This window comes from Ochotona curzoniae, unplaced genomic scaffold (genome assembly GCF_017591425.1).
Source record: "Ochotona curzoniae isolate NIBS_2020 unplaced genomic scaffold, NIBS_Ocur_1.0 contig_908, whole genome shotgun sequence".
Lineage (NCBI taxonomy): Eukaryota > Metazoa > Chordata > Mammalia > Lagomorpha > Ochotonidae > Ochotona > Ochotona curzoniae.
In genome coordinates, this window is record NW_024466607.1 from 13379849 (window position 1) to 13390303 (window position 10455).

At 55.0% G+C, this 10455-nt stretch overlaps 1 protein-coding gene across 1 annotated transcript; it reads right to left on the minus strand.

Moving 5' to 3' along the window:
* Positions 1 to 3037: 3037 nt before the first annotated feature.
* Positions 3038 to 5814, minus strand: CLEC3B (C-type lectin domain family 3 member B). Its single transcript, XM_040994954.1, has 3 exons — positions 5508 to 5814; positions 3703 to 3801; positions 3038 to 3483 (listed from the first exon to the last, which is right to left on the minus strand). The coding sequence occupies exons 1-3, from the start codon at positions 5632 to 5634 to the stop codon at positions 3083 to 3085; spliced, it is 627 nt and encodes a 208-aa protein (XP_040850888.1). The 5' UTR covers positions 5635 to 5814; the 3' UTR covers positions 3038 to 3082.
* Between the last annotated feature and the right edge of the window lie 4641 nt (positions 5815 to 10455).

Genomic DNA, 10455 nt, shown 5'->3' on the forward strand with positions numbered 1-10455 from the left:
AGCTAAGGGTAGCCTTTGGGGCCCAGCCTGACTGTCCCCCTGGCAGGTCTTGCTCCAGCAATAGGGTCCGGACCTGCTTAGGATGGCAAGGGATGGCCCCTCTCCCCAGAATGTGACAGGAAACCAGGAAGACAACTTAGCAGAATGACAGGAGAGTTTACTGTCTTGGTCTAGAAATGGACGACACCTAAGGACTTGGGAGCTGCTCGGGGCATTAGCCCGTGACGTCTGCAGTCCGAGAGCCCCAATTCCTAAGAAAGTCAAACATTCCTAAGCGATGTGCCTCTCCATTCCAGAAAGACACCGAGAAGGAAGCTGCATAAACAACTCATTCATCCAAATACTGGCTTGGCAGACCGTGTTGGGACAGGGCCCATGTCCTGCTCCCATGGTTACTGAGAAATCCAAGGACACAGAGAACTTGCGGTGGCAGTGGTGTCATCTGAGGCAGCAGCCCAGGAGACGGTGCAAGATATGCTGGACAGTGTGTTCTGCTGCTCAGGTGGGTCTTGACTAGCAGGTAACCGGCGTGGACATGAATCTGGTCAATAGAAAAGATAACCTTAAAGGTTATGGTGTTATCGCCATATATGTTATTGTGTATCGAACTGTCAGGTGTATATTCATAATGGGTATAACTTAATATATATAAATTATAGCTCAATAAAATTTATTTAAAATTAAAAACGTGGGACTGGCATAGTGATATAGCAAGTAGAGCCATCACTTAGTGTAATGGCTTTCCATGTGGGTGCCACTTCGAGTCCTGGGTGTTCCACTTCCCATCCAGCACCCTAGCAATGGCCTGTGAAAGCAACAGAAAGTGACCCAAATGTTTGGGCTCCTACTATCTATTTTTTTAAAAATTTTAATCCATTCAGACGGAAGATCTTTCTCTCTGTCTTTTCTCCTCTCTGTGTATCTGAATTTAAAAAAAATTTTTTAACATCATTCTGTTCATAGGGTGATTCCCCCCCACCCCCTTTTTTTTAGACAGACCATTTTGTTAAGCATATAGTTCTCTGGTTCACGCCCCAAATGTCAGCAGCGGCAATGGGAGAAGGCTGGGAGCCAGGAACTCAGCCCACCTCTCCTGTGTGGGTGGCAGGCTCCCAGCCACTTGGAGTATGCCTGTTGCCTCGCAGGTTGGCACTGGCAGGAAGCTGAGTGTACCCTGAGCACTCCCAGGACTTGACTCTGGGCACCCAGAGATGGAGGGCAGGTGCCTTAGCTCCTAGGTAGGTTGTCCACCTTGTTTTTTTGGGGGGGAGGGGGAGAGTAAAAGGGGGCAAGGGTACTAGTTTGTGTTGTGGTGGGTTGTTTTGATTCATGGATCCCAGAGTGAAATAGGATTCGGCACCAATGTCATTGCTTTTATTTATTTTTGGTGAAGTATATTGGGGGTCCAGCATGGTACCCTAGTGGCTAAAGTCCTCACCTTGCATGTGCCAGAATCCCATGTGGGTGCTGGTTCATGTCCTGGCTGCTCCACTTCTACCCAGCTCCCTGCTTGTGGCCTGGGAAAGCAGCAGAGGATGGCCCAAGGCTTGGGACCCTGCACCCGTGTGGGGGACCCAGAAGAAGCTCCTGGCTCCTGGCTTTGGATCGGCGGCACAGCTCTGGCCATTGCAACCACTTGGGGAGTGAACCAGCAGATGGAAGATCTTTCTGTCCTTCCTTCTCTCTGTAAATCTACCCTTCCAATAACAATAAATAAATTTTAAAGTAGAAAAGTGTATTGGCATGTATGTGGTATGATTCACTGAAACAATAGTTATGCCTAGATGCTGCCAAATAGCTAGAAGACAGCCACACAATCTTTATACTTTTTCTGCATATTAACTACCACTAATTAGGGACAATGTATGCTATTTGTTTTGGGGGGGATGTGGCTTAATTCACTTAGCAAAATGGTCTCGCTTTGTATGATCAGAGGACAAAGAACTCACTGATCTATACACTTGCATGCATTTCTTGGTATGCATCGTGTGTGTCAATCAAATATTTTTAATTAGAAAATGTGCCGGTCAAAGTCTTCCCAAAGCGAAGGGCCTCTGTGCTGGAGATGAATGGTGAAGATTCTGTTGTCCACACTGCCACCTGCTGCCAGAAGCTGGCAGTGCGGGCTCCCTGTCCAAGGCGTCCAGCAGTTCCTTCTCCTGGACCAGGGGCATGACCCCCTCCAGCAGACAGGAGCTTCACACCCCTGGCCACTTGCATTCCGCGAGGAAGCCGAGTAGAACGTGTTTGTGTGTATGTGGCTCCGCTCTGCCTCCTGCTCCGCGGGCTCTAGGGAGTCCCAGTGTCTGTGGGCTCCCTCAGCGGTGGAGACATCAGCTCCCTGCCCTAAAGGCTGACCACAGGAGCTGCTTCCGTGCAGCCGGACCTGCACCAAGTGTGAGCACGGGAGCCCTGCAGGCTGCCTCCCCATCCACCCCATCCACCCCATCCCTTATCAGCTTATCTTCCAACCGCTCACCACACAAGCTCAAGGAGAAGCAGGGAGGAAAGGGTGTTTGCCAGATTGGACAAGGAAGACGCCTCACTGGGTGCACTGGGCCCTTGGCTGGTGTTTTGTTTCTAGTCACAAGAAGCCAGCCAGCGGTCAAGGCCTTCCAGATCAAGCCAGGGATGGGAGAGGGGTGAGCGGGGGTGGTCCCAGCTCTGTAGCCAACCCAAGTCCCTGAGCTCCCCTTGGGCACAGACTTTCTGTTCTGCAAAAGGGAGACAGCACCGGCATCGTGTCCTGGGTGGCTGAGACCGAGTTAGAGAAAGAACAGGTGTAAAGTTCCTGAGTGTGGCAGGGGGTGGGGCCGGGGCTCTGTGAGCGACAGCTGTGACACCAAGCCACTCCAACCCCCCTACACACACACACGCACACACATCGCGCACACATCACGCATTGCTCACAAATAACACACGCAGAGGCTTAAACAAGCGAAGGCAGAGGTTAATCCCAAGCATTCAGGGATCTGGGCCACTTTTCTGGCCGAAGAGGGAAAAGTCAAATGGGTTCTCTCCGTGCTCCCAACCCCGGCTTCCAGCCCAGGCCTTGCCCACTCTGGCGTCTCCCCTCCAGGCCCTACACGATGGCGAACTGGCAGATGTAGGGCAGCGCATCGCGGCAGCGCTTGTCGAACCACTTGCCGTTGGCGGCGCCCGCCAGTGCAGCGCAGTTCTCCGCCTTGCCGCCGTCTGGCTGCGCCGTGATCTCCGTCTCCCAGTTCTTGTAGGTGATGCTGCCGCCGGTCATGTCCACCCAGGCACCCTCCGCTGCCATGTCGTTGAGGCCCAGCCAGATCTCGGCCTCGGCGCCCAGGCTCTGGCGCAGGTACTCGTATAGGGCGTCGTTCTCCGAGCCCGACTGTGGGGTGCCCAGGGTGCCACCGCGCGAGATGCAGTCCTCGCTGGCCTGGTGGAAGGTCTTGGCCTGGGCGAAGGCCAGGAAGCACTTCATGTGCACCTTGGTGCCCTTCAGGCAGACTAAGAGAGGGGGAGACGCTGCTGTCACGGGACTCTCCAGCCCCGACTCCGTTCACTCTCCCCCTCCCCCACGAGGCCCTGGGGGTCACTCCATCCCCAGAGCTCCCTCTGCAGTCAGCTGAGGCTCCCCTGGGTGGGTGAGTGGGTGGGTGCACCGGCTGCAAGAGGGAAGAGGAGGACGAACCGGGCGCCTTGGGGTGTTTGGCTTCCCACACTCACCTGTCTGCAGGGCCTGTTGCTCCTTCAGAAGGGCCACCTCCTGAGCCAGGCTGTCCAGCTGGCTCTTGAGCTCCTCCACCATCTTGGGGCTCACAATATCTGGGAGGAAGTGCAGAGGGAATGAGAATGGTGGCAAGGCCAGAAGGTGTGGACGGGTTGTGGTGGGGCTTGTCTCCTCCACAGCCTCGCAGTCCATGCCAGGGGCGGTCTCATCTATTGCTCCTGGCTTTCCCGCAGCCCAGGGGCCCATGCCCCTGGCTCCCACTAAAATGAGGGCATGCATGGGAAAGGCAGTCACTCAGGCCCACTCCTGACCCCTGAACCAGCGCCTGCGGAGGGGGGGCCCAGGCACCTGGGTTTTAGGCTCTCCCCCAACTCCATCCCCCATGTCAGCTGCTGATTGATGTCTGAGTGGGAACCACTGTGGCTGGCATCTTAAGAGCAGGGACTGGGCACAGAGATAGGAAGACACTTTGCAAAGTGCACAGGAAAGCATGTTTGCTATAGTACAGGGCATTCTGAAATCCAGGCCTGCAACGAAGAGCCCTCAAAAATGACTCTTGTGAAGCACCCAGGCATGGATTTCAAACCCTGGTGCACTGCAATCCACCTGTCTCTTATTTGGTGCTGGTCCCTGCAGGGGAGAGGCCCGGCAGCGTGGGCAGGTGGAGGGAATAACACAGAACTGAGCTTCAGTCCAGGCCCAGGCCAAGGCCACTGGCCTGCACAGGGCCCTGGCCTCCAGGTGACCCCCTCTCAGGAGTGTGCCCACCTGGGGTAGGACTTGACGTGCCAGAAGGAGAGGATTGGGGCATCCCTGATCCCTCTGGTAACACAAGCCCACACTCCCACCTTCCAATCGCCTAACTTCTGCCTTCGAGGCTGTGTCCTTGGCAAAGAGCGCCCCTCAGTGGCAAGTCCAAATAATGGTCGACAGCTTTTAGGTCTTCATGGTCAAGCAAGGGAAAACCTCCTCCTCCCCCAACAGGGCTGCCCATGGCCCGCCTTTCTTCCAGATCTTGTAGGTCCTGTTGATCGATATCATCCCACAAATCCCCTTTCCAAGACAAACGTCAGTGCGGCAGCCGTCCTGTCTTTGCAGACCTTCTGAGTCTGTTTCCAGCTACCTCCACCCTGTTCTACATGGCAGCCGTGTGGATACCAACCTCCACTTGCAAGGGAGGCCTAGAGAGGGCCGAGGGCAAGCCCCCAAGCCCCTTTTATTCCATTCCGCACTCTTGCCCCAGACACCTGATTTTCTGTCTAAAATCCCACCCACCCCCAGAAACTGTCCCCTAGAACTTAGTCAGGGTGACAGTCCAATTCATTGCCATGACAATGTTGTCTCCACACAGCTCTTGGGTGACCTCACTGCAGGCTGGGCTCCAAGGGCAGGTCTCTTGTAGCCAGATGGGCAGTTGGAGGTGGCAAGGGAGAGGAGGGCTGCTTCCGGGCTATGAGCATGCGAGTAAGCAGGCCATGGTACACGACAGAAAGGAGAAAGAAGTCCCTGGCTCTTTTCTCCTTCCTATGCATCAAGCATGTCTTGTGCCAGGCACTGGGGCAAGGGACTGTTCTTTATTTTGTATCATTAAGTCTCAGGACAAGCTTTTTGAGCCCACATCACCATTCCCATTGCACAGCTGGAAAAACTGAGGCTTGCGGGGGGGGGCATAGAACCAAGCCCATGCTGCCAGGCCAGAGGTCTGGTTTCTTTACAGTATGGTGGGACTGAGTTGGGGAGGGCAGGAGAGAAGAGCGCAGGCAAGGGTTCAAATCTAGAAAGTTCACTGTCCCCTCCTTACCTTTCTTGACATTGGCAGCAGCCTTCTTGACTTTGGGGTTTGGTGGCCTGAGAGTCGGTGACTCGGCGGTGACCTGGGTCAGCAGGGAGAAGAGGCAGAGGAGCAGGGAGGCGGCCCAGAGCTCCATGCTGCTGCCTGCGGAGAGTGCCTGGGTCGGGGAGCAGTGGCAGCCGTGCCTGGCCTGGGCTCTTGTCTTAAGGCGGTGGCCGCCGGAACTTTTGTCCAGGAAACCCTCCCAGCCTTTGGCAGCAGGCAGGCCAACATGAAAAAAAAACACACACAAATAAAAAAAAATAATAAAAATCAATGCCTGCCAAAAGAGGAAGGCCCTGGAGGCCAAGGAACACCCGCCCAGCAGCAGCCCGGCCCTGCTTTTCTAAAATTCTGAGAAATCCTTGACAATTGTCAGGGCTCATGTTTATGGAGTGGTCCCTGGGGTGGGGCTGGGGCTGGGGCTGGGTGGAGCCACTTGCTGGGCCCCCATAACACAGCGGCAAGGTCAGGGCCCAGCAGGTTGGAGGGTGGCCCTGCAGGGTCAGCAGCAAGCCTGGTCACACGCAGGCGCACAGAGGCAGCAGCTGGAAACCCTTGACAGTGCAGTCAGGTTTCTCAATGACATGAGAGAATTACATGAATGCAATGAGAAAAGCTGGTATATTTAAACTCAGAACGACTATTTAGATGTGCATGGCCCCCGTGGACTTGAACGTGGGCGGGTCCACTCCCCAGCTGGTCTTGGGTATGCCTTGCAAGCCAGCAAGCTCTGCACACCCCTGAGACACCAGGAACTTCAAGGCTGGGAGAAGCCGCTGGTGGTCCCTGAGCAGGTTGCTTTGCCAGAAAGCAAGGAAGTGCTTAAAGGATAGCAGGAGCACGTGTGTGGGACTCGGCGCTGGCTTGAAGGAGCTGCCTGCAGCTAACATCAGGGACCAGCTGAGCACCAGAATGGACAGACAACCTAGTACACGCAGACGTGATAACGAGAAGAACACATGGAAAGTCAAGGGCCTCCAGAGGATGCTTATGGGGGCTTCAAGGATCTACAGAGACAACAAGCAAGCAGGTGCACCAAGTCAAGGCCATGGACCAGCTTGGGGCTGCAGGGAGAAGGTGGCCTTACTCCACCACAGCCACTGTCAGAGCTGGCAGCCACTGGCTGGGGAATGGGGGAGGCAGGCTGAGATCCCAGGCAAGGACACGAGCTGGGTTGCTGGAGTATAGGGCGGTGATGGTCCCTGGCTGCTGTCCAGTGGTGATGGGGGTGGGGAGGGGGTCCTGCAACGTCCATCCTGGTGACAGCTGCCTGGCAAATGGAGGAGGGGCAGGGTGTTCTTTATTTTCTATTTTGAGTTGGAGATTGTTTAGGGGAAAAAAAAAATCCAGGTCTGAAATAACTGGGGCTTTTCTTACCTTCTCAGGGATGCGAGGCATCCTGTGCGACTTAGGGAATGGTCTGAACCAGAGCGCTGGGGTGGAGCTGAGGGTCGGAGCTCTGGGTGGGGAGCAGGGGCTGGCATGGTCCTTCAGAAAAGCAGAGCAACAGAGAGAGAAGCTTCCATCTGCTAGTTTATTCATCAAATGCCTGCAACAGCTGGGGCTGGCCAGACTGAAGCCAACAGGCTGAAATTTAGTCTGGGTCTATCCTGCAGGTAACAGGGATCCAAGTATCTGAGCCCTCCACTGCTCACTCCCATGGTGTATTTTAGAAGGGAGCAGGACTGGAAGCTGAGCCAGGCCTTAAACCTGGGGCTGCAAAATGGGATGCAGTGTCCCCGGCAGCACCAGAGCCGCTGCACCACATGCTGCCCAGCGTTTCCTCACATTTCATTGCTCCCATGAATCTCAAACCATGCCGTAGGCCACTCTCGAGCTCTGTGTTAGGAAGCAGGTTGCATGAGTTCACCTGGTCTAACCCCCATCTCCGCCTCGATATGGGATGCCCCTTTCCATGACCCGGTTGGATGGCCCCACATAATCACCTAAACCCTACCTGGGATGGCAGCTCTTTATTTGCAAAGCATTAAACTTTGGTTTGTTATAAAGGTTACTGTCTGGTGGGCCACCAACCGAGGGTCCCCAGTGTTGGTTCCTGGAACCATTAGGTAAGAGGCTAGGAATTGGCCATGGTGTCTTTTTCTTTTTCTTTTTTTTTTTTTAAGCTTTAATTTTTTGGAAAGGCAGATTTACAAAGAGAAGGTGAGACAAAGATCTTCCATCTGCTGGTTCACCCGCCAAATGGCTGCAAATCAGCCAGAGCTGAGCTGAGCCAAGCCAGGAGCCAGGAGCTTCTTCTGGGTCTCCCACAGGTGCAGGGTCCCAAGGCCTTGGGCTGTCCTTGACTGCTTTCCCAGGCCACAAGCAGGGAGCTGGATGGGAAGTGGAGCAGCCATGATATAAACTGGCACCCACATGGGATCCCAGCACTTGAAGGGGAAGGATTAACGAACTGAGCCGTTGCACTAGGCCCTATGGTGTCCTGTTTGGTCCCTTCTCCCATTCACTCCCCTCTATCCCCTTTCATGGAGCTCCACTTGTCTCCATTACAGTGTGGACCCTATAACAAACCACGCTGGCTGCGGCTGTACGTGGACGAGGCTTGCACCTCCTGGGTTGCCTGTGCCGAACTCACCATCTTTCAGCTATCCAACCTTCACATCATCCCATCAGGTGCTAGCCAGGCGTCGACCACCATGGCAGCTAACCCTCAGGGAGTGCTCTGTGGGTCCCCTCCTTGTCCGGACAATCTGCTGCTGGCCTGCCAGGGGAGGAGGTCAGCAGGAGAGGAATGGTGGCCCAGTGTGGGACCTGCCCTCCAGGGGATGTTTGTCTGCTCACACAGCACCCTCAAGGGCCTGCGTTTTCCTCCCCAGTTCCCTGATACACACAGACCTGTCTCTAGCACACAGCCCAAAGGCAGAAAAAAATTCGAGGAAGCAGGCTCTGCAGGCACCAGTCAGTTCTCAAGTGTTTTGTTTTCCCTCCCACACTGCTGGAAGTCTGAGTTATACAAAACAAGCTCGGGGCACTCCACCCTCTTCAGTGCAAACTACACGGAAAATTTTGGCCCAACGAGGATCCACCCCACTCCACCCTCCCGCCCCTCCTGCCCTCGCCCTGCACAGATGTTTCCTTTTAGCGCCTCTGGCTGCTGGTCAACAGAACTGTGGCCCGGCCCATGCAAATCTGAGAACTTTCCACTTCCAGTCAGAGATCAGGCATCCAGAGGGCAAATCTCCAAAAATATTGCCAGAGCAGCCTCAAACCCAGACATGAGGGACCCGAGACCCCTAGCCCCAGTGACGGCCAATGCCAAGCCAGGCATCTGAACTCAGGGTGCCTGGGACTATGACCCATTTAGAGTGTCCACTCTGCTTCCATGTCACAGTAGGCCGTGGGTGAGGCACAGCCTGGCTTTCATGGGGATCCTGTTGGTTTGTCCTTTGGGGGTGGCCCGGTGGCACGGGAGGACAACTGGGAGTTCTGAGTTGCAGACCTTGCAGAGACACCTGACACCCGTGTCCTTCTGCACATGTTCCTTAAGCCCAGCTCCTTTCTGCAAAGCGAGAGGGTTGTCCCTACCATGCTTATGCTCGGGAGTCCATGCTGGGATCACGTGTATTGTGGGGACACCGCCAGGCAATTTGACAGCAGAGAGGCAGGAACCAGAGGAAATCACTTGGTTGGGAGCTTTGGGAATAAACTGGCCATGCTAGGGGCAGCTTTGCACTTTGCTGAGGCTTCTGGCTGGGACCGCTTGCCCAAGGAGAAAAGCTAATTTGCTCTAGAGGATACTACAAATTTCCGTCTACCTCAGTGGATACTCAGCTTAGGCCCCGGGCAAATGTAGACCTAGCTGAGTGCTTCCACCAACCCTGCACAACCTGGCCAGAAGTTTGGCTGCATCCCCCCTGCTTGTACACCCCTCCTGTTCTCCATCCCGTGTGTGGAATCCGCAAAGGCACCCAGTGGAGAAAGTGGTCAGGGACAGCTGGCTCACGACAGAATATCTCCCTTCTCCAGGAATTGAAGCCATGCAGTCTTCTCCTCCAAGCCTGCAAAGCTGATGTTTCTGAAATGTAGCCAGTTTCATTTGGAGTCTGGCTATGGTAGCAGCAAACTCGATCATGACCTTCGCATCCTGACCCCAAAGAGTGGGAGCACCTCCACTGGAGTTGGTAACCACATGTCCTCTTTGGGCCCCTGCCACCCGATTCTAGCACCTTCTCTCTTATCCCATCCTACTCCGTCTGGCCTCTGTTCCAACTAGCCAAGCAACTCCTGTGTTACCAGACACCCCTGTGCCTCCCCGTTCCTTCAAACCGCTGCTCTCAGTGTCTTCTCCGCTGTCCCGTGAGGCCAGCTCTGGGAGGGGGGTAGAGCAGCCATTGTGGACAAAGTCCCTTTCTGGGCTCTCTTCAGTGATAAGAGCTGAGTGTTGTTTCTGGTTTACTATCTGGGCCAGGGTGGGAGAAGTATCTTTCCACTGCAATCCTTCCTACCACCGTGTTTTTTCTTCCCTAGTTCTATCCCATCATCCCACACAGGCACCTGGGCACAGATCCCAGGAGCTACGGGTCGTGTTGGATCCACTACCTGCCAGAATCCACTGCCTGACTTCCATCCCTACCCTCTTTACCCCAAGAACCCTGATGGTATTTTAGGTTCCCCAACTCGATAGGAACGCCTAGTCAGAATCCACACCCAAAAGCCTCAGAGGAGCCGGAGAACGTAAACCCAGAGGTCTACAGGAGGTACACTGGAACAAGACTGCTGCAGGCAGGGAAGGGTCAGTCCGAGCGGCCATGGGGCGGGGGTCAGCCCCAGAGGACTGAGACATGGCACCCGGCAGAGCAGCTTCTCCTGCCCGCACGCACCCACGGCCACTGGGGGGCCAAAGCACCACCGGAAGCAGTGTGCAAGGGCAGACCCAGGCTCGTTGGCACAGGCA